Below are 24,291 nucleotides of genomic sequence, written 5' to 3'. Positions count from 1 at the left end.
GAGCCTCTAGCCACATGTGTATACCTAATTTTTTAACTTTATTAATTAAAGTGAAATGTAAGTAAAAATCCAGTTTCTTAATCACGCTAGCCACATTTCAAGGGCTCAATAACCACATGCGACTAGCGGCTGCCATATTGGACAGTGAAGGTACCAAACATCCCCATCACTGCAGAAAGTTCTGTTGGACAGCAGTGCTTAAGAGCTTTGAAACCTTCCCTGCAGTATACCTTCCAGCTTCCTTTAAGGGTTGTTTTTTATAGAGTTATGCACTGTTTCTTTTTAATTCTCTAGGTGCTGTCTTATTCATGGGGCAGATAAACAAACCTTGAAAAGGAACCATGCAAAGCAAAGACTACTTTGCTAGGAAGAGAAGACTCCTTTCCCACATCTTCCATAGTTCTGTTAAATATTTTTGTACATGACTTTCTTTTTCAAAACTAGTTCTTAGGAACAGAAACACAATGATGGAGCGTTTCTGTTCTGGGAGGTGTTAAAGAGAAAAAAGGGCAGGATGGTTGGAATACTGTACTGAGAAATGAATAGAAAGGCTTCAAAATGTCTAAAAGATTCTTTAAACTACTGAGTGGTTACCTAGGTTAACAGCCCTCTTGAGTATTGACTATCCAATTCAGGACTTTTGTTTTGTTTATATGTGTGGCTTTTCAGAAAAAAATTTAATCAGTGTGATGGAGGGGGGAAAGGACATTTTATGGTAGCTTTTACTTTTTTATATGAAAAAAGTATTATTGGCCTTTTAAAAATTTTTTTCATCTCATCCAAAGTCTTGATAGTAAGCATTATTTTGGGGGTAGAAATAGCTAAATCTCTAGTCTCTCTGTGTGTCTTTGTTGTTGTTGCTGTTTTATATAATGCATGTATTCACTAAAATAAAGTTTAAAAAAAACTAATGTCTTGCTAGACAAGGTTTGCTGTTGTGCAGTGTGCCTGTCTCTACTGGTCTGAACTCTTTGGATTTGCATTTTTGTATTTTGTACAAAGTAAAAATAAAGTGTTACAAGTAGTAAAAAAAAAAAAGTCATTTCTCTATTGTTTGAGAATACAAGAAAAATGGATCCTTTTTTAAATACTTTAGCCTCTCGTAGTGAAGACCTTTGCACATAGGCAGAGAGCAGGAAGCCCTGGCCTTCGTCGCCCTCTCTTCTGAACCTGGCCATCAGACTCTGTTCCCTGCTCCAGCACCTCCCAGTTTACAGATCACTTCTGGGGAGCTCCCGTCACAGTACTCCGGTCCCTGATCTCAGCTGCGGGCTGGGGATTCTCAGCAAAGGTAGGGGTTTTGTAGCAAGAGCAGAAAGAAGTCACTCGGTGAACAGTGGCTGTTTCATTTTTGGTGATAGGCTGGAGCATTTGTTTTTCAAAATGACAAATTTCTGTGGGGTTTTTGGTCTTTTTTTTTTTTAAGAACTCACAATTCTACAGTTACCATTTTTGGGGGGTTTTTTTGTTGTTGTTTTTACTGATTTCCTAAAGATTTCAGGTATCTTACCTAAATCAGAATAATTTAAAACATTCTTCTTATCAAAACTTTAACTTTTTTTCTTTTTTTTAACCCGTGAACTCTCTTCATCTCTCTTTATACAGTAAAACCTCATATTCAGCTCTCTACCAGTTTGCCATTCGTAATTCTGGTTTGTCACATGGGCTGAGTTCTGCTGTTTGCAGCTGTTGAAGTGTGGGTACGTTTTTAACCCAGAGAGAAGGGACACAGGGGGCAATTGTTTTCCAATTACAATTCCAATTACAGCATAATGTTTCAGTCATGCATATCCTTACATATATTCTTTTTCATTATAGGTTACTGCAAGATACTGAATATAGTTCCCTGTGCTATACAGAAGAAACTTGTTGTTTATCGATTTTATATATAGTAGTTAGTATCTGTAGATCTCCAGCTCCCAACATATTCCTTCCCATCCCCTTTGCCCCCTGTAACCATAAGTTTGTTTTCTATGTCTGTGATTCTATTTTGTAAATAAGTTCATTTGTCTTTTTTCCTTTTTTTTTTTTTTAGATTCCAGTTATGAGTGATATCATGTGGTATTTATCTTTTCCTTTCTGGCTTACTTTATTTAGAATGACAATCTTCAAGTCCATCCATGTTGCTGCAAATGGCATTATTTTATTTTTTATGGCTTTGTAGTATTCCATTGTATAAATATACCACAGCTTCTTTACCAGGCATCTATCAGTGGACATTTAGGTTGTTTCCATGTCTTGGCTATTGTAAATAGTGCTGCTGTAAACTATTTTTTAAATTTTTTAAAATATATTTTTATTGAAGTACAGTCAGCTTACAATGTGTCAGTTTCTGGTGTACAGCATAATATTTCAGCCACATAGGAACATACATACATTTGTTCTCATATTCTTCTTCACCATAGGTTATTACAAGGTATTGAATATAGTTCCCTGTGCTATACAGTATAAACTTGTTGTTTATCTATTTTCTACATATTAATTAGAATCTTGAACTCTCAATCTATCCCTTCCTACCCCTTTCCCCATCTTGTAACTGTAAGTTTGTTTTCTATGTCTGTGAGTCTGTTTCTGTTTTATAAATAAGTTTGGCTTCTTTTTAGATTCCACATATAAGTGATATCTTATGGTATTTTTTCTTTCTCTTTCTGGCTTACTTCACTCAGAATGACAGTCTCCAGGTCCATCCATGTTGCTGTAAATGGCATTATTTTATTTTTTTAATTGCTGAGTAGTAGTCCACTGTATAAATATACCACAACTTCTTTATCCAGTCATCTGTCAATGGACATTTAGGTTGTTTCCATGTATTGACTATTGTAAGTAGTGCTGCTGTGAACATTGGGGTGCATGTCTCTTTTTGAATTAAGGTTCCATCTAGATATATGCCCAGGACTGGGATTGCTGGATCATGTAAGTCTATTTCTAGTTTTTTGAGGACTCTCCTAAACTATTAATTTTTTTAGTAAATTGCATGTATCTTCGAATTAGAGTTCCCTCTGGATATATGCCCAGGAGTGGAATTGCTGGATCATATGGTAAGTCTGCTTTTAGTTTTTTGTATCCTCTCTATTTTTCATTTGATCCTCCCAACTTACTCATCTGTGTCCCTTCCTCCTGTTGACCTGAAACAAGTAGACTGCCAGATATTTCTCCAGCAAAGATGGGTTTATGCAGGATCAGCAGAGAATTACAATTCAAGGTCTGCAACCATGGCAAGGGAAGGAAACGCTTGTATAGAAAAGAAGTTGGGAGGGCGATGATAAAGTGGTCATGGCTTCCCGTTGGCTGAGTCCTTGCCAGGGAAGGAGTCCTGTCTTTTCCCAGTTGGACTCAGCTACCTCCACAGGGTGTGAGAGCGCCCCCTTCTGGCCTCCAGACTCTAATTGAGGTTTCTGTTTATTAACTTTTTAAAAAATTGAAGTATAGTTGATTTACCATGTTTCAGGGGTGCAGCAAAGTGATTCAGTTATACATACATAGAGAGAGATATATTCTTTTTCAGATACTTTTCATTATAGTTTATTACAAAATATTGAATATGGTTCTTTGTGCTCTACAGTAGGTCCTTGTTTAACTTCTTTTTACTCATCAGTCAACACCCAGATTCTGACCCTGGGCTAACTCTTAGACCCTGTTTATAATTTCTGGACTTGGGGGAAAAGTTCCTCTCAAATTATTATTTTTAAATATTATCTTTTAATATACTTAATGAGCCTGTAGGCTTTATCTTCCTTGAAAATAATAAAATTTATGAAAACTCCTTTACTCGTAGGAAACTGGAATAAATTTAAGATATGGAGACTGCCACAAAAATACAGCCCTGTGGCACAAGAGCGTGTTTGCTGCGATGCTGTGATTGATAATGAGAAGTGTATGTTTGGTCTTCATCCCTGTTTCTGGCACAGAACTCTCCAAACCCTTGGAATTTCCTAATAAGGAGCACAACAAAGGTGTCCTCTGTTATGTTAATGAGGTAACTTGCTGCTCCCAGGGATTGGGGCTGGTTGCCCAGAAAACCAACCAGGTAATTGGAGGGGTTGGAATGTTCAGTCCCCCCTCCCTGACCTCCAGGGAGAGGGGAGAGGATAGATGGCAAATCCATCTCCAGTGGCCAGTGATTTGATCGATTATGCTTATGAGATGGAACCTCCGTGAAAACCCACAAGGACAATTGGGAGAGCTTCTGGGTTGGTGAATGGAGCACAAGATGGTGCAGGGAGAATGGTGTGTAGATTGGGCATGGCATCTCTGCGCCGTTCCCACATACCCTCCGCATTCATCTCTTCCATCTGCCTGTACCTGAGTTTCATCCTTTTTATCAGAAACCAGTAATCTAATCAATGTTCCTCTGCATTCTCTGAGCCGCTCTAGCAAATTAATCGAACCCAAGGAGGGGGTTGTGAGAACCTCTGACTTACAGCCAGTCGGTCAGAAGCACAGGTAATAACTTGGACTTGCGGTTGGCATCTGCAGTTTGGGGCAGACTGTGGGCCTGAGCCCGTCACCTGTGGAACCTGATGTTCTTTCCAGGTAGTGTCAGAATTGACTGGAACTGTAGGAAACCCAGCAAGTGGGTGTCCATGAATTGGTGGAATGGAGAAAAAGCCCACATGCTGGAAATGAGTGTCAGAATCTTTACTTGCTATGTAGACATTTGAGCAAATGATTTCCATATAGATTGAATTTGGACAGGAGACAGGCTGCAATTGTCCTAAAGTAACGAGATGGTAGACTTATGGAAAAACTGAGGACAGCTGTCACCAGTAAACTCTTGACCCTTAATGAGACTCACTTCTGCCTGAGACACAATGCAAAAAAAAAAAAAAAAAAGGGTAGGCACTGATCCAAATAAACTGAAAGCTCTGTATCTTAATTGGTTTTTGAGTCTTTGTCCTAAAAAGGAAATTATGACAGGTGACCCAAAAACAAAATGCCAATCATAAGAGAACTCTACAAAAAGATGCAAGGGAGTGGCTTTTGTACCAGCACCTGTTTTTCTGAAAATAAAAAGCTGAATGACACAAGAGCTCCACATTAAGGGATCTAAGAAACTGAAGGAAGGGCAGGAATTTGCTCTGAGCCAGCAGAGAACTGATGGGTGGTGACTGCCTGGGAGAGGTGAGGTGTGGGTGAGCTGGTGGATGACTTCTATGTCCTTGACCTCCCATGAATGCTGAAAGACACTGTCCTACCAGGAGTCCACTTCGAGCAGCCAAAGCGTGGAAAATACCACTGGCTCTAGTTTCTTTCCAGATTCCCCAAACTGCCCCTTTGACCCTCTCCCAAACCTTGAGGAAAAAAGGGTGCAGCTGTTGTGATTTAAAGAAAATTGCTAACGAGAAACCACTGCTCTATACCATACCTTGGCATCAGAAATTAACCATTCGTATGTGAAATTCTTAACATCCGAAGGGGAGAGAAGGTGAGCTAGCAGATGAGAGCTGTAAGGGGCTTAGAAAAGTCATGTTTCACTGTAATCATATGTAATCAATCTCTTCTGTGTAGGGAGAAGAGTGTTCCTCATAATGGCACGTTGCATACTTCACTGTGACGTATTGGGTTAGAGCACCATCTTGTGGCCAAAGTCTGTAACATGCTGAACACAAAAACCAGCCTCTAGTTTCTAATGAGGGAGATGTCTTGCTCATCAAATCATGTTTCCTTGCTGTGGATGACATGCATAAGTGTGGTGTTAAACTACCGGGTTTGGTCCTGTTTTTCTGTGTCAAATTATTAGGAGTTGGAGTTACTCTAAAAAGAAAAGGTGAAATCATTTACATTTAACCTACCTATTCAGCAAACTAGGTAATTCTCACACTCCTCCAAAAGCCGTCTCTGGGTTAGCTTCAGAGCTGTAAGCCCTCTTACATGCGACATTAAGTCTACTTCCCTAACCAGTCTCAGGAAAGGAGTTTCAAAGGTCTGTCATCTTCCTTTATAAAAACATTTCATGGCAAAAATTCTGTCAGTTTCACATTTTACCTCTTTCTTATTCTCAAGTCCCAAGTCCCACTTTTCTTGTTAACCTCTGGGAGTGACTCCTGGCAGACTGAAACTACTACTGCCACCACAAAGTTAAAAAGAAATAAATCAAAGGGAATTTGCAGTAAGATTACTGAATTGAACACAAAGGATTAAAGACCCAGAAAGACAGACTCTTAAGACTTGTCCTCTACTGAATCAAATGTTACAGCAAAGCACTCCTGACAGTGCTTGGTACGTGGTAGCTATGAATATGATTATGGAATACTAAATTGATAAATATATACTTTATTTTTCCATCAGCATCAACATTTTAAGCTGCTTTTGATTTTCATGTTTTCTCTTAAGAGCATAAAATTTACCTTTCCTGCCATTTATGTTTTATAGAAATTGAGTAACTATGAAATTAGTTAGCATGCAGAATTGTAAGCCTAGACAGAATCTAGAGTTCATTAACTTAATTGTTATAATCAGCACCTTACATTTCTCACAGTTAAGAGTTTACTTGACTATTTATCATTGTTAATAAATATTATTATTTAGCTATTTATTATTTTAGCTAAAATTACTAGAGAGGCAAAGTTCACTAACCTGGGTATATCAAATCAAGCTACAATGAAATAGTTAAAGAATAACCTTTTTATTGGTATTACAGCAAAGTTCACATAAAACATATATTCAAATTATGATTACCTCCAAGCTAGAACAGAATAAAACACAACTAACTGTACAAGTTAAATACAATAATAAAATCAAGGACTTCAGCTAAAATTTACTGGAAAAATATCAAAAAAGACTTTTGACAAAACAAAAATGATTAAAAAGAAAGCAAGTGACCTGATAAAATACTTGTTTAATTTTAGGAACACAGGATGAGGAGTAAGGCGTATTTCTTTACAATTTAAAAAACGTCCAGCTTGGAACATCTCTGACGTCTGTGTCCCTGCTTTGCTCACCCTCGCTGGCGGGCTAGCCGGCGGTGACGCTCTTTTCTGCTCTTCTGTGCTCTCGAGGCCTCGAATAGTCCCAGGGCCGGCGGTTCTCGGAGAAGCCGTAGAGCTTCCTGAGGGCCACTCGAGCAGCTTCTTCTTCTGCAACCAGCACTGTCTCCCCGGGTCCTTCTGCAATCAACTTTTTATCACTAGAAAAAACCCCACAGTAGTCTGAAATTATATGCTGAATCATAAAACACAGCGCACAAATCAACTTTGCCTGATCACCTTCTGGCAATAATATTCACCAGAAGTAACAAACATTGTGCCATTTTTTCTTTCTACCAGCAGTGAATGAACTGCTGCTAAAGGATGTGCGTAAGGCTTGCCAATCTGAAAAGCAAGAGCATCTCATTTTGCTTTGTACTTCAATTAAAACTGAAGATGAGACTTTTTACAATACTATTAATGCTCTCCTTTGTGATGTCCTCCCTTGCTTTTATACCTGTGAAGTCCTACATTATATAAAGATTAGAAAAATATTCACCTAAATTTTAATCTAGTTACCTTAGATGCTCGCTGTTTACATGGAACACTCCAATCCACCTGAAACCAATTTGGGGCAGGTCAACTACCAAAAAAACTAAACACTCAGCATGGGTTGACTTACACATTTTAATGGACAACTAAACCCTTTCTTTTCCAGTTCAAGGCTCAATTGACTGTTCTAAGTGTGGATTAGGGTTAAATCTGTAACTTATGAGTCAAAACTTTAATTTTTCTACAGCAATACTTACATTAGCATATGCTCCATGAAATTCTAGTGAATAGTTGGTTAACAAAAGCTACAATTGGCAAACCATAGATAATTTACCTTCCCCAGCAGGAAAGGAAGTAGTGAATAGATAATCATGGGAATAAGATCTTAAAAATCTTTTAATGCAATTAGAGGTTATATTAAGAAACTGTGAGAAGTCAGTTTTTAAGGCTTCTGATCCATGTTACGAAGTTAAGATGAAAATGTTACTAACCAGTATAAACCAACAAAATACACGGGCAAAGCTGTGGTGCTCCCAGACTGCCTAGTAAGTCTAGATTCAGGAGCTGAAATCTTCCTTTTCTTCAGTTCTTCTGCCAGTAGCCCCATGGGATTTGTTATCTTCCACATCTCAAAGAGTTCTTTTCCAGTCATTTGAGTAATTAAGAAGTCCTACATATAAAAATATAATTTATACATTTAAATTAGTATAAAGAAAATAAAGATCATAGTTCAAAGTACACTTTTTACAGAAATTAAAAATTTAATGGGATTAAAAGGTACAAACAAACATGTATAAAATAAGCTACAAGGATATATTGTACAGCGTTGAGAATTTAGCCAGGATTTCATAGTTAAATGGAGTATAATCTATAAAAATACTGAATCACTGTTATACACCTAAAAATACTATTGTTAATCAATTATACTTCAATTGAAAAAAATAGATAAATAAAATGCACATTTGATCATGGAGATGTCCCACTTAGAACTCCAGCTCTGTCTACATTGGCCTTTACAGGACCATCAAATACATGCTTCTTAGCGTGGCCAAGTATAGCGCTGCTCAAATGTTTAGGTGCTTAAGTATCAACTGGAAAACTAGTTAGAACAGAGTCCCAGGCCCTCCTCACAGGGATTCTGACCAGCAGTCTGAGGTCGTGACTGGGAATCTGCATTTCTAACACGTTCTCAGTGTTGCTGATGCACAAGTTCAAAAGATCTTCCCCACGCTGCCTCTTCAAGGTCCAGACCCATCCCCGTCACTTCCCCAGACACAAAATGATCTGACCACACAAAGCAACTCATAGTTCCCAAAGCAGCCACTCATCCTCAAGGTTTCTTCCTGGAGTACCTTCTTGGGGCAAGTGCCACTTCTGTAAAACTTCCCTAACCCTGCCAGAGTTAGGTGTTGCCTCCTTTGAGTTCCCTCTACACTGTTACAACACCTGAGAGCACCTCCCACACTCCACTCTATCTGCCTAAGGAGCTGGGAGCAAGACCCTGAGGGCAAGGATGGCTCCTGGGTTAGCTCTGGCTCCAGACCTCAGCACAGTGCCTGGCACACTGCAGACGGTAAATATTAGGTGGACAAATGAATGAAATGAAATAATTCAAACCTGTCACTTCTACTGTGAGAGGTATCAAAGCTCTTGACTTGGAAACAGGTATTTGAATTATCTATCTCTACTAGTATCTACAATGGGAACTGTCAACAAAGATGCTAAAACATGGAAAACAAGCATTTCCAAAACAGTCTCATGATTACCTTGTGGAAACTTCAAAGAGGCGACCAGAAATTGTTCAGACAGTTCTAAGACTGCAGAAGCTAAAGTGATAGAGAATGGAAATCAAGAGACGAGTCTGTCACAATTTCTTTAGAAAAGCTATTTAATTGCAGGTGAAGGAGGAGGCAGGAGAGGCTTTCTTTTTCACCTCAAGCCTGAAGGGCTTCCAAGGGTCCACTAGCCTCTGAAACTGAGGCAAAGGGATGTTCAGTCAACTGGCAGCCAACACACGCTCCTGCTGAAAGACAACAGGCCAGCAGAAGCTGCCGGCAGCAGTAGGGTAGAAGTCTGCAACTGCTGCCAAAGGCATAAAATCCTTAAGACCTGGTGTGGAACTCACAGAATGGATGTCACTCTGAAAGGAATCCTTTCCAGGAAACCAGAAGCTGACAGCTAACACCCGTGTCAAGGAACGTGGTTAGAAGGTTCCAGCAGGAAAATGCTCCCTAGAGTCTTATTTTAAACACTGACCAGGCTCAGAAAGCATTAAACCAGCTTACAGTCATCGAGTCAAGTAATAGCTTCTGCTTTCCTTTCTCCTTCTGTTTCCCTGAGCTCCCACCCCAGATGGGTCAGTTAACAGACCTGCTTCCCAAAGGCAGACAGGTAGTTCAGCTCTGGTTGAGGAAGGAGGAAGACAGGTCTCACCTGTGAATGAAGTCTGAGTGTTGGTTAACAGGGATCCATCATGATCAAAATGATCAAACTCAGTCTCAAAACTAAGTGAACAGATTCCAACAGTAGGGATGCTGGTTCAAAAGACCTGCCATTCATGTGCAGCCATTATGGAAAACAGTACGGAGATTCCTCAAAAAACTAAAAACAGACCTACCATACGATCCAGCAATCCCACTTCTGGGTATATATCAGGAGGGAACACCAATGTTCACAGCAACACCATTTACAATAGCCAAGACATGGAAGCAACTTAAATGTCCATCGACAGATGACTGGATAAAGAAGTTGTGGTATACTGTGGAATACTACTCAGCCATAGAAAAGAATAAAATAATGCTATTTGTAGCAACATGGATAGACCTGGCAACTGTCATTCTAAGTGAAGTAAGACAGAAAGAGAAAGAAAAATATCTTATATTACTTATATGTGGAATCTAAAAAAAAAAAAGACAAACTTATTTACAAAACAGAAACAGACTCACAGACATAGTAAACAATCTTATGGTTACTGGAGAAAGGAAGTAGGAAGGGATAAATCTGGGAGTTTGAGATTTACAAATGTTAGCCACTATATATAAAAATAGATTTTTAAAAAAGTTTCTTCTGTATAGCACAGGGAACTATGTTCAATATCTTTTAATGAAACCTTTAATGAAAAAGAATATGAAAATGAATATATCTGCATATATGCACGACTGGGACATTGTGCTGTACACCAGAGACTGACACATTGCAACTGATGCTATTTCAATTAAAAAAAAAAATCCCAACTCTGCTTCTTCCAAAAAATATATATATATAAATATATATAAAATATATATATATATAAAGGTATGTATATATACACATTAAGTAAAAGAAAAAACAAAGACCTGCCATTCAAAGGTCTGAATCAAGACTGTTTCGTGACTTGAAGTGACTGCCTGGAATATTCATCATGTAAGAGAGACCGAAACCTCATTCCACAGCAACATATAAAACTTCTCCCAATTAATAAATTCTAAAAGGACACTGGAGTTAAGTCATACCAATTATTTAAGTATTTTAATTAGCTAAGCTACTGGTTAACAAAGAGTTAGGTGTACATGATAGGGACTCAGAAATCCAAGATTTGATCACTTAGAAGAACAGAACAACAGTTAGTACTTAAGTAGGGAGCTCCCTAAACACACTAGGCCCTCCAAGAGTGTCCTTTCGACTCATTCATTCACTAAACATCTACTAAGCATCTATCATGTAGGCACTATCCTTGGATCTAAGGATTAAAGCTAAAGCCATGAGTGAGCTCACAACCCAGAATTTAATACTCACCTCTGATGACATTCTAGTAAGAGTCAACTGGAGTAATTAAGTACCATAAAAAAAAAAAAAAGTTTAGGTCTTTCCCAGTTTTGGTAGGGAGAAAAATTCACATGTAACCTGCCAAGGTCATAGAGTAAAGAAATTACATACAAAAAAATAATTTTTCTTTCTGTCCACCTCAAGCAGGTCCCAGCATGTGCAATTAATAACCACCTACCCTGATGAAAAGTGCAGTCCTCTCAGGTCCGCTGCTCTGTAGCAGGGCTCCGATCACTGCAAAGAAAGTCTGCCGTAATACAGGCGGGGGGACTGGGAATTCTGCACTCAGCGTTAACTGCTCCACTGCCAAGTTTCTAGCCACGTGACACACAACTTCCTCACCGGTGAGAAAGTTAACCAGACTCTTAACGCCTTCAGTGGGCAAGTCTGGGAATGCGTCCTCAAAAACCTGTGTGAGGCAAGTTTGTGAAAAAGATGCCCCTTGTTCAGACAGTTCTTGATTATCTTTAAGGTTCAGAAGAACAGCTTCTTTCTCTATTCCAAGTTTTTGACGTTTGGCCTCCTCACTTTTAATATAGCAGCTATTAACAAATGCAGTTTTGAGAAGATCTAAGGAAAAGGCTTCCTGTAACCGAGGGCCAAATGCTTGTATTTCAGCATGGTAATCCCAGTTGGGCTTCTCTGAACTGAAAATGTAGAACAGAAGACAGTAAGAGATGGCAAAGAGAACAACAAAGTGTTACTACCGTGCAAACATTTCTTCATTGTGATGCATTTTTATTAATTACATAAAGGAAATTTTAAAAGATTGAGTGTCATTTTAATGCCAGACTGATTTTCCAAAAATTAAAACTCAAGTCATATGATTACTTGTGGTTCTTTACCAGATTAATTTTCCATTTGAGCCAACTGCCACGTCAAAGTGATTCTTCAGCATCAGAGACTAAGCCAATATCCTAACTTTTAGCTTATTTCTGCTCTAACCATGGAACTACACTTTATAATTCGATATGAAATACACGTTGTAATTTCAAAGGTTCAAGCCATAAACAGTAAATAGATTATATTTATCTTGTATTTAATTGATTTAAGTTTTGAAAGCATCCATTTAAATTAACTTTAAATAACCTCACATCAATATTATAAGTAGGTTAAAAATTCATAATCATTCTCAAGAATGACTAAAAGGTCTTTTCTTAAAGAAAAATAATAAACCGAAAATAAAACTTTTTAAGTAAAAACGGACAGCGAAATATAAAGATCTGGGTTGTGGTGGGGAGGTTATAGTTCAAGAGGTAGAGTGCATGCTTAGTATGCATGAGGTCCTAGGTTCAATCCCCAGTACCTCCATTAAAAAACTAAATTAACATAACTACCTTCCCCCTGCAAAAAAAAAAAAAAAAAAAATCTGTATTGTTAAGTCGTAAGATGTATACAAATCTATATAACCCATAAAGTTTCTTCCCACTTATAAAAGCCTAACATGATTAACCTCACAATAATCAAAGAAATGTGACTTGAGAACTTGAGGAGAAACGCTGTTTTATTATTCTTTTTAGTTAAAGAACTTAATATTCTATGTTGAAGGTATATAGGACTATGAATACGTATATTCCTACTAGTAGCTGCATAAACTGGATCAACTTTTTTTGAGGGTAATATTAAAGTAGTTATCAAAATTTCATACTATATTTCCAGAGTAATAACTTCAAAGTTATTCACTGTTACGTCGGTTGTAATGACAATAATACGGAACTCAAATACCCATAAATGGAACCATGAAAGAGTGAGGTGCATCTACTCGTTCGGCTACGTGTCAAAGACACATTATTATAAGAGAAAAAGATGCAATATCTCATGTATAGTAGCATCTCTTTGGAGCCATAAAGATCTGCATCTCTTTCTATCACACCCTCTACTACTGGAATAAGAAATAATTACAGCAGAAACCTGAAATCAAATTGTTTTCCTTTTCCCCTGGACAAGGGACTTGTGATTGTATACTTAATTTTTTCCCTTGTCCTAAATCGCAATATTGTGCAGTGCTTTCCTTCCTCTTACCTGTACCGAAAGAATTCTCAGGCATTACAAACCAGGAGCTACAACACCCAAGCCCACATAAAGGTAACCCTCCAGCCGGCCTCTTTTCTCACAATTCTCAGTTGATACGATCTAAGTGGAAGCCTCGAAGCTTAGGGGCAGTCACGCTCCCAACCTCTCGGCAGAAGTCCATTCCCTTTGCATCGGGCCACGTGTCCGCGTTCCACGGGCGTCTGTGTGGCAAAACTCCTACACTCAAGCCAGGAGATCGCCAGAGGTGAGCAACCCTTCCCGCCGCCCGGCCGAAGCCGCGGGGGAGGGGCCCCGGGTCCTCGACCGCCACCCCGACCCCTTCCCGAGGCGGCTCTTACCGGCGCACGGGCGGCGGCGGGCACCGGAGCAGGCGCCACCGCTCTAACTCCTTCTGGAAGCGGAAGGCGGCGCGGAATCCCTTCTTCACTCCCCGGACCGGCAGGAGAGAGGGAGCGGCGGGCGCCAGGAGGCAGCGAGTCCCCCGCAGCAGCAGCCCCACCAGCCCGGATGCCATTATGCCATTGCAAGGGAGAAAGCAATGGAGAGCGGAAGGAAAAAAGCCGGACCAGTGTCGCGGTAACACCGTTCCCCCCAAAATGCGGAAACACAGTTCTCCCAGGACGCGCAGAGCCGAGCGAGGCCGAAGCGGAGTCCGAGCGGAGCCGGAGCGCAGCGGCCGGTCGCCTGCGGCGGCTTTACTGCGCGTGCGCACGTCCTGGTTTTTTTTTTTGCCCACGTGGAAATTATTCGCCTGTAAACAAGGCTTGAGGAGCATTCCGAGCTAGAAATTTCTCCAAGAAGTTGTTTCATCCTATCAGTTACTGTCTTGTTCCTTACTCTCATTACAGTAAAAGACGTTTCACGGTAAAAACAAAACAAAACAAAAACTTTAATCCTCGAAAAGAGAAAACACTTCTTAATAACATGTATTTGGAGTTCCAGACCATCTATCCAAACACACTTTGTAAGCAAATATTTACCTGGTACATCTCCAAAAGCCTTCTTTTCAGGAACCCTCGACTAAGAGGTGCTGACTTAGCTCAAATTAAAATTTTTATTTGAAAACAATCTAACAGGACCCACTATTTTAAAAAAGAAAAAAAAAAGGAAAGAAGAAAGAAAAGGGAATTAACATCAACATGTAAACAGTGAACCTATGTCATTTTTTCCTTTATCTTTCACTCTTTAGCAATGTGGTTGTATTATTTTTCTACTGAATTATTAATACAATTTTAAATCTAATGCTAATTCACAAAGGAAGGCAGTCCAAATTCTCAATTTTGAGTTGTCTTCCAAACACCTAGACTTTCAAAGGGGCACCTCCTTCTGCATTCTCTCTACTTGTTAACGGCATTATCAACCCCCGTAGTCACCCAGATTGGGCTCCTATGTCTTCAGTTGTTCCTGTTTCCACAAACACACTCTTTTGTCCAGTTGCCAAGTACTTTTTCAATTTATTTCCACAGCAGCTACCCGATGGTAGCCTACCTCTTCCCCAGGTGATCGTAATCAGCCTCCATTGTAATCAGTCTTATACCTTCCTCTCTTCCCTGGACACATCTCAGCTACATTCATCTCCCTGAAACACAGACCCAAGCACATTACTTAGCTCAAGAGTCTCCAACCTTAGGACCTGGCAAAGATTTTCTCCTTGACTGAACTTCAGTCAGGCTTCTCTAAGCCCTCTCCTCAAAGAGGTTTTGACCTTAAGAGAAGTTGGTGTCCACCCTTGTCAGGCCTGCATCACCAGGTTTCAGCAAGATCCTGTTAAGTCAGTTTAGAGACACTCCCCCGTCCTTAATACCTGATCACCCTCTATGATATCTAATCAAATTCATAAGCCTCACTATCCTCCAGGGATAGTGGCCTGCCTTCTGCAAGAATTCTGTCAACTAAGTTTAGCCAGAATCCCCCATTACCCCTGATGTTTCATCTTAGTATTTTTCTACCCACTGACAGCCCCCTGCCCCAACCCGACTTCTTGGCTATAAATCTCCGTTTGTCCGCACTGTGTTAGGGGTTGAGCCCAGTTCTATGCTGGGGTCTCTTTTCCTCTGTTGTAATAGTTCCCAAATAAAATCTGTTATAAACTACTATCCAGCTCTGCTTTTTTTTTTTTTTTTTTACAGATCAAACAACTTAAACAACTTAGCTTAATCCTTCTAGAGGAATAATTTGAATGGTTCATTCCAGCCTGTAAAAGCATTCCTTCCCCATGGGGAGGGAGGGAAGGAGGGAGGTAGGAAGAAGGGGGTTTTGCACACATCACAAAACAAGCTGCTGAATTTCTGGGTGAAGCAAATTCTTTAAAAAGAGGTGAGAGAGGATCATGTTTGCCTTTGTATTACACTGCGTGTGAAGTATTGAAAATTAACGGACCATCAATCAAATAAATGAAACAGAAGAAAGCACGGGGAACTGCTATTTCTGCAATATCCCTCTTATTAAGAGAAGTAATCCAATCTAGTTGGAGCACAATGTTAAGTGAAGTGTCTTTGTATTGAAAGTTTCTCAGTAATACAATGAGAACACTGCTTGCATACCAGAAATGTTGGGTCTCAAGAGATTTCTCCTACTAATGTAACTCACTGAGCTCAGAAATTAACCAGGATTTTTATTCACACATGCATTTGTTCATTTATTCAATAAACACATACTGAAAGGACTACTTGATTCCAGAACCCAGGCTCAGAAAACTTTAAGGAGAGAAAGGCCCTTTTTCCCCCTCTTAAGACCTTGGTTTCCCTTGAAACTGCTGTGATCCCTTTTTTGATCAAAAGTCACAAAATGTCAAGAACAGTGGGTCAAGGTGAGGTGGAAGAGTGGACAAAGTCACACTTAGGAAGAGAAGATTAAGTGATGAGGGTTCACTTTAACCTCTGGAGAATACTTTAATCCTTTGTTGTTTTGACGTCAGGGATGTTATTTATATATTCCTTCAGTGATGGTGCAGGCAGTTAGAACATGTGCACAGAAAGCTGAAGAATGAGGTTAGTAAGCTCTATAACGGGCTTCTGCTGGACAATGGGGCAATTCTGAACCAACAGAGGTTACCCACAAATATCTCCTAGATTAGCTAAGGAATAAGTACCAAATATTGGTCTTTAATCCAACCCCTAGGAAAAATTGAGGAAAGAAATAATTATCATCAAATAAAACTTACTACAGTTAAAATGGTCCAAAATTTAAAATTAGGGTTATTGATAAATACAGACAGAAAATCATGTCATCTTCACCAAATTTAACATCTGCAAACTTTCGTTTTGGAAATTTGAGTTGGTAGATATAATGGCCAAAAACAAATAAACAGACAAACAAAAAAAAGGAAACAAAACTCATGACAGTAAAAAAAATGATTAGCAAAAAGCTTTGGTAAAACTGAGCAATAATAAAATCTTAATTATGAAATAAATGTGAAAAAGATTTTCTCTCTAGAAAGTGGACATTACCCAACCCTTTAACCTTTGTGGGTACAGATTCTTTTTCCTGTCACTAGAGATACTTTTGAGAAACAAGTTTGAGAAAGTATGGGGAAGAGAGCCTCAAATGTAGCATCTCCACCATGAACCAATGTTTCTTGATGCATCAGCTAAACCGAGCAATGCTTGGATCTGAGTGAGAGAGGGGACCTATAATAAAAAAGGGAATGTTTTAAAGGGTGACTAAAAAGTAACCTTGTGAAGATGTAAGACCACTATAGTTAGAATCCTGAAACTTCAAAACCCACCTTTTTAAAATAAAATAAATCAAGTATTACAAAGTGGTTTGAACTTTTTGTAATCTGGTTGTTAGCCTGGCTATGGTGTCTGCTTGGTAAAACCCAGAGAACAGTATAAAAGAAGGCCTGGCAAGACTACTGGACAGGATCATCAAGTCTTTTCTCCATGGGATGAAACTGTATCTCCAATATTTTTTGGCAAAGCCTAAGGAGATGAAGCTTGTCCAAAACCAAGAAGTCAATGTAGAGTGCATTTTTATTTTCCTCCATAGATTTAACATGTTTTGAACTGATAAACATTAATTAGTTATGTATAACAACATCTGCAGAAAGACGCTGATAATTTTTTGAAGTATCTCCTCTTGATTAGAGTTAACTAGATCATAGCTATTAAAAGAATAGCTAAGAATCTGGATACTGCATGTGAATAAGATATTCTTTATGAGGTACCCATTTACATTGGTCATATTGTTGATATCCATTTTTTAATAATTCATTAGCTAAATATTACATTATGATTTACTTCTATGACATCCTATTTCCAGTGAGTTCTACCATGTAGTCTTCATGATGCTGTTTGTTAAGTATCAGGATTGTAGTAATTGTACCAGTCAGGGTCCAATCAAGAAAATGGGACTCATACCTGATGGCTCAGTGGAGAGAATGTAATTCAAAGAACTAGTTACAAAGGTGTCAGAAGAAACCAAAAGGCCAAAGAGGGGCCGTGTGGTAACCTAGAGATAGCAACCTCAAGACTAGAAGGACAGAGCGGGGGATGGCACCAGAGCAGGAATACCTGCAGAGACTACCTTTGGATAGCAGAGACAAAGTGGGAACCGGAGCCAAAGAGGAGACACACCCCCTAAGCCGAGAGAAACTGGGAGAAGTACCCAGGTTTCTCATTTCCTCCTGCCTACTAATCACCCACCACTGTGTCCCAGGAAACATACAAATGTTTCAGGAAGCAAGTTGGCAAGGGAGTCTGGGAAATGCAGTTTGCAGACGTCAATTTCCAGGAATATAAAGTGTGCAGGGGCAGGGCAGAGGGCAAGTGAAACTGAAAGCAAACAGTCAAATGACTAGTATGGTAACTACATTTAAAGTATCAGGGAAAGTCAAGGCCAAATTAGAACGCTGACCCATTAAGCAAGCATGCTTTACTTGATGCAAAGTTTAAAACTTTTTGTTAAAAGAAATAATATTTCTTTATTTATTATCATCACCATTATTATAATAAAACTATAAAATATCCCCTCAAGGAAGTCTATCATAAGATATAGGTATCAATAGTCATAGAAGGTGATGGCAGGACAGATGTTTAGAGATGATCAGGTCTGAGGTAAGGAACCTGTGTTAACAATAATAGCTACATACATAATCTCTGCCTTCTACATGTCACCGATAAAAGGTATTATGATTCCATATTAGAGATATCAAATCGGTAAAGACACTAACTAGCTTGCCAAACATTTCTCTGCTAGTAAACAGCAAAGTTCTCTGACTCTAAAGGTCACATTCTTCATTGTTAGGCTACTTGGCTTGCCCAAGGTCACACAGCTGGCAGCCAACAGTAGATCATTATCAATAGACTCCACCTTCTGACTCAGCAGGACAGCTCAGAGATCAGCTGTCTGTGTGTGTACCTAGAGTCCCTCAGTTCTGAGAAACCGTGTTAACAACCTTCTACTATTACCACTTGAACCCACCCCAATCAGGTTTTGCCTCTTCCACTCCAGGGAAACTTCCGGTCATTTTACTTGACTCCTCTGCAGCATTTGACATAGTTGGTCACTCCCTTCTCCTTAGAAAACACCTTTCTTTGTTGGCTTCATGACAACACACACTGATTTTATTTCTTCCTGGCTTATAGGGGCTCCTGTTGGAGGAAGTCATCAAGAGGGCATGATTGCTGTGGATCTAGCCAATCCAAGCTACTCGCTTCCTTCCCTGTTGGGAATGTGTGTTCTGCCCATCGATCCCACAATGGGAGCTATTTCAAAGACTCAGCCTTGAGAGAGCAATATATTGTTGAGATCATTTGGACAGTGTAGGATGTAGAGATCTACTTGTCTTGTGATCATCCAAGACAAGCCTCCTACGTAAGATCTTTTGCTTATTAAAACAGCCACCTTCCAATCTGGAAGGGTCTGCCTCTTTGATCTCTCCTTGCTTTCCTATGGGCTGGTTTCAAATTTTACCTGGGAACTCCCAAGGGTGGAAAGTCCCAAAGGTATAAACCAATAGCTCTTTCTCGGTCTCCTTTCTGATCCCTCCCTCTCTTGTAAACTTCTAAATGTTGGTGTTTCCAAGGACTCAGCCCTCCACATATCTGGAGAAAACTCTAACTCAAAAAGATACATGCACCCCAATGTTCATAGCAGCATTATTTACAATAGCCAAGACATGGAAGCAACCTAAGTGTCCATCAACAGACAATTGGATAAAGAAGGTGATATATATATATGATGTGAGATATCTATCTACCTATATATACACATGTATACATACACACACACACACACAAACACACAATGGAATATTACTCAGTGATGAAAAGAATGAAATAATGCCATTTGCAGCAACATGGATGGACCTAAAGATTATCATATTATGTGAAGTTAGTCAGATAGAGAAAGACAAATATCAAATATCACTTATATGTGGAATCTTAAAAAAATGATACAAATGAACTTATTTACAAACCAGAAACAAACTCAGACATTGAAAACAAATTTATGGTTACCAAAGGGGAAAGAAGGGGTCCGGGGGAGGAATTAGGAGTTTGAGATTAGTATATACACACTACTGTTTATAAACTAGATAAACAAGGACCTACTGTATAGCACAGGGGACTGTATTTAATATCTTGTAATAAACTATAATGGAAAAGAATCTGAAAAAGAATATATATATATATATTATATATATAACTGAATTGGCACATAGTAGGTGTACAGTTTGTGGAAGAGATGAATAAATACATATATATATATATATAACTGAATTACTTGGCTGTACACCTAAAACTAACACAACATTGTAAATCAACTATACTACAATAAAAAAAATTTTAATAAAATAAAATAAAATTGAAGGCAAATTAAGCCAGTCTTCCGCTCAAAACCCTCCAATGGCTTCTCATCTCACTTAAAGTAAAAATCAAAGTCTGTACTGTGGCCTCAGGGCTCAACATGGTCTGTCTGGTGACCCCTCTGTCCTCATCTCTGGCTACATTCTTCATTCACTCTGCTCCAGACTTATTGTCATCATCATTATTATGATGGCTGCCTTCCATTCCTAGAAAACCCCAGGCATGTGCTCACCTCAGGGCCTTAGCACTTGCTGTTCCCTTTTCTAAGAGTCATTTCTCCCACATTTCCACACTGCTTACTCCCTCCTCTCCTTGGCTCAAATGTCCCTTTCTTAGTGAGGCCTTCCCTGGCCACCTGTCTCAAGGTGCATTCTTAGGAGACAGAAATTGGCACACAGGGTATTTTTTGGGGGTTGTTAGCTGTGAAGGGAGGGAGATGTAATTAGGCAGGAGGATTCCACTACAACACAGGCCTGACAAAGCCTCAGCCAATCAAGGAGAGAGTTCTGGAGCTGGTATAGCTCAGCCGTGGGGCCTGTATCAGGTTGAAACAGCCTGGCCTTCGTATGCCTGTCTCCTTCAGTTATTGAATTTGGGCTGCTGCGTGGTGAAGGGCATCACTCGACCACCGTGGTTCCCTACAACTGAGGCAGACTCTGAAGGAGACAAGAGCTAGGCTCTGTCTGCTGACAGCCCTCCTTCCATGAAGGCAGACTGCAGTGAATCTTCGATCTGCTAAACCCTCCTGCTTAAAACTGCAGCCCCTTCTATGGTCCCTATCACCCTTCCCAGCTTTATTGTCTCTATAGCATTTAACATCTTTTAATATATTATGTAATTCCCTCATTTATTTTATTTATTATTTGGTTCTGTCACTGGAATATAAGTTCTAATGGTCGAGTGACTTCTGTCTCTCTTGAGCACGGCTGCATTTGGAGTAGCACTGGGCTCATAGCAGGCACTCGATGAATATTTGCTGTTTGAAGAAAATTGTTCAAGAGTTTATCTAGCCTTTCTACTGTGCGAGCCTTGTAGGGTGCATGTCTTCTTTCTCTCATCAGCGTATGGCACATAGCAGGTGTACAGTTTGTGGAAGAGATGAATAAATATATCTGTGAATAGATATTATTAACTTCATCATAAGAAAGTAGTAGTACAGCCCTGTTCAATAGAAATACCATGTGAGCCACATTATGTAATTTAAAATTTATTGGTCATATTAAACATAAGAGGAATCAGACAAAATTAATTTTAATCTTATTTAATTCAATACATCTACATTGTATCATTTCAACATAATCAATATAAAAATTATTAGGGTAGTAACTTACCTACTTTTTGTTCTGTATTAACTCTTTAAAATCTGGTGTGTATTTCACACTCACACCACATTTCAATTTGGAATGGTCACATTTCAAGTGCTGGATACCCACGTGGACAGTACAGCTGTAGTACAATTCTGCAATTCCGCACTCAGAATAAGATAGAGTGTGGGAGGGTGTGGGTTGGAGGGAGGTCTCTGGAGTCAATGACTTTTTGGGTCCCGTTCATGACCCTTCAACTTACTAGCTGTTGGTGTTCTCTAGCTAAAAGCCACCGGGAACACACATGTAGTGGAATATGTGTTGAGCTGATTGTTTGTTGGAGGAAGAGAGCATATCCTGGGAATCCTGGGGAGTCAGTGATAAAAAGAACTTACAGGATTTAGGTTTCTGCAAGGTAATTTTGGGAAGGGTTTGAGGAGAAAGGGCTTCCATCTGGACTGAATGCCATCAAGGTAATCCTATGATTGGATGTCTTAGTAAGTCTTTGTCTAGGTGCAAGAAGAGGCTAAAGGTATAATTGGTAAAGAAACAAGAATCATTCACACTAGCCAGAATGGTGGTGGTGGTGGGGGGGTCTATCATTTTTGAGGTTTGGCTAATGTTCATGTTTTGGTTGTGTTTAGGGACTGTGTATGAAGTGGATTTATTTATGTTTATGAAATCCAGTCCCCCTAAATCTGAGTTCCCCTGCCAGGTTTATGATCAACCTCTCTACCTAAGACTTTATTCCCTTTCTTGTCCCACCCCTGTTCCCCTCAGGATTGAGGGGTATTAAAGAAAAGCATGGGTTGAAACCAAGCAGGACAAACAAGCCTTTCTGTGTCCCCCGTTTCTTGTTTGCAGAGAAGGCTTTAGTCCCCTAGTACTTCCCTGAGTTCTAAAGAACAGACTCAGTTACTAATTATGGAATTGAGGGAACACAGAAACAAAGGAAAAGTAGTCAAGCAAGAAAAGTAATGACAGCTTAAACAACAGTTTAGCGATTGTTAAACTAAGGGATAGACACAACAGTCTGTTTTGCAGAAACTAAGACATTCCTCCCACACCCACCCAGGTGGAGGACAGTGAATACAGAGGGACCAAAAGCTCGTGAACCCCAAACTCAGTGGAACCAGATGGTGGATGATTAAGATTCCAAAACATAACTTGTTACTTCATCACCAACCAATCAGAAGAAAGACTGTGTGCAGCACCCCTCATCCCAAATGTTACTTTTAAAAACCCTTCCCTGAAAGCCATCAGGGAGTTTGGGTCTTTTGAACACAAGCTGCCCATTCTCCTTGCTTGATCCCCTGCAAATAAATGCTGTACTTTCCTTCATCATAACTGGGTGTCAGTAGACTGGCTTTGCTGCGCTGTCTGCTACCAGACCCAAATTCAGTTCAGCAATGTAAGTAAATTATGCTCCACAGGAACCAGCTGTCTCCTTTCAACACCCAACTCTGGCTGACAGTCGGTCAAGGGCTGCTTTTCTCTTTCTCATAGCTATGTGACCTCAAGCAAGTAATTTAACTTCTCCATGGTTCAGTTTTCTCATCTCCAAACTGAGACTACAAGAGCATATATCTCTTGATCTCTTAAGGTTATCAGTAGTGAGATAATTCACGTTAAAAAAAAAACAAAACCTGTGACAGTGACTGATATATAGTCACCACTCAGTGAGTGTCTTTCAAAGATTCTAAATTGCACTCTATTTTTTCACACTTTAAAACGTCTGAAATGGGCAGCGATGAAGTCCAAAATCTTCTTAGAATAGATACAATTTAGTAGTAGTATTTTCAGAAGGCTCTGATTTGGGGGACAGTTCCTCTTCACCGCCAACTGCTCGATTCATTCCCGCGGGAATGACCTTACTTTTCAACCTTTGAAACTTTCTCCACTTCTGGGGCGAGCCCCGACAGGCCTCTCTTTCCGGCACGTAATTTTAGATGCGCGACTTCCTTAGCCAATACGGGCTGCGGCGGCAGCACTCGAGAACTTACGGCGGCGCGGCACCCACGCGGCCCCGGAGCCAAAGCCAAACCGGCGCGTCCCCGCCCGCCCGGCCGTCAGCTGATGGCCCGCCCGCCGAGGAGGCCGCCGCCGCCGCCGCCGCCGCGCGAACATGGCGGCCGAGATCCACTCCAGGCCGCAGAGCAGCCGCCCGGTGCTGCTAAGCAAGATCGAGGGGCACCAGGACGCCGTCACGGCCGCGCTGCTCATCCCCAAGGAGGACGGCGTGATCACGGCCAGCGAGGACAGGTAGGCCAGGGGGTCCTGCGCGGGGCCGAGGCGCGACGGGGGCGGCCCGGGCTCCCGCCTGCGACCGGGTGTGGGGACCGTGGGGGTCGGCGGCCTCGTCCCTCTCCGCATGGGGGCGTCCACGGCCCCCGGGTCGCGCGATCCTGTGCCCCCTCCGGCTCCTTGGCCTTTAGGATGCCCCCACTCCCGCCCGGTTCCAGCCCGCGGGTCCTGCGAGTCTCCATCCCCGCCGCGCCCCTCCGGCCCGCGATCTCCGTCCACTGCGCTCGGCCAGCCCGAGACCCCCATCCCTGCCGGGACCTCCACGGTATCCCTCTAGCCCGGGACCCCCGCCGCCGCCTCCTCTCCTTTGTGGGATTTCGCTCGGAGCTGGAAGCGTCCGGACCCCTGGGGGTTGCTTGGCCCTTCGCGGACAGTGCCCAGCTGCCTTCTCCGGGCGCCGGGACTGGCGGCTGGTTACCGCGGGACCTGGTGCCAGGGATTCCCTTCTGGCAGAAAACCTCCCTGGACTTTCACGCCCTTCCTTTCAGCTTTACGCAGGGGTTTGTTTACACCCCTTTCGAGCTACACCAGGTCCCTGGATCAGTTATTTTGCCACAGCTGCTAGAACCGCCTGAATTG

The 24,291-nt window shown here is 40.8% G+C and overlaps 3 protein-coding genes across 5 annotated transcripts in view; 2 read left to right on the top strand and 1 right to left on the bottom strand.

The window, feature by feature from the left end:
* Nucleotides 1-911, top strand: part of SERPINE2 (serpin family E member 2) — a 52,755-nt gene extending 51,844 nt beyond the window's left edge. For all 3 annotated transcript variants that reach the window (XM_074364392.1, XM_045512098.2, XM_010948862.3), the window contains exon 9: nucleotides 295-911. In XM_074364392.1, the coding sequence (XP_074220493.1) occupies nucleotides 295-332 (38 nt within the window). In that variant the 3' untranslated portion in view covers nucleotides 333-911. The remainder of the gene's footprint in view (nucleotides 1-294) is intronic.
* Nucleotides 912-6,606: 5,695 nt separating this feature from the next.
* Nucleotides 6,607-13,859, bottom strand: MRPL44 (mitochondrial ribosomal protein L44). Its single transcript, XM_074364391.1, has 4 exons — nucleotides 13,634-13,859; nucleotides 11,440-11,908; nucleotides 7,949-8,127; nucleotides 6,607-7,126 (listed from the first exon to the last, which is right to left on the bottom strand). Exons 1-4 carry the CDS (start codon nucleotides 13,807-13,809, stop codon nucleotides 6,955-6,957), a joined length of 996 nt encoding a protein of 331 aa, XP_074220492.1. The 5' UTR covers nucleotides 13,810-13,859; the 3' UTR covers nucleotides 6,607-6,954.
* A 9,602-nt stretch (nucleotides 13,860-23,461) lies between these two features.
* WDFY1 (WD repeat and FYVE domain containing 1) overlaps nucleotides 23,462-24,291 on the top strand; it is a 43,613-nt gene continuing 42,783 nt past the window's right edge. Inside the window, exon 1 of the mRNA XM_074364390.1 lies at nucleotides 23,462-23,670. Coding sequence (XP_074220491.1) covers nucleotides 23,534-23,670 — 137 coding nt within the window. The 5' untranslated portion in view covers nucleotides 23,462-23,533. The remainder of the gene's footprint in view (nucleotides 23,671-24,291) is intronic.

The sequence above is a fragment of the Camelus bactrianus genome, chromosome 5, assembly GCF_048773025.1.
Source record: "Camelus bactrianus isolate YW-2024 breed Bactrian camel chromosome 5, ASM4877302v1, whole genome shotgun sequence".
NCBI lineage: Eukaryota > Metazoa > Chordata > Mammalia > Artiodactyla > Camelidae > Camelus > Camelus bactrianus.
Note: the sequence above shows the minus strand (reverse complement) of the source record. Positions and strands in the feature narration are given on the sequence as shown.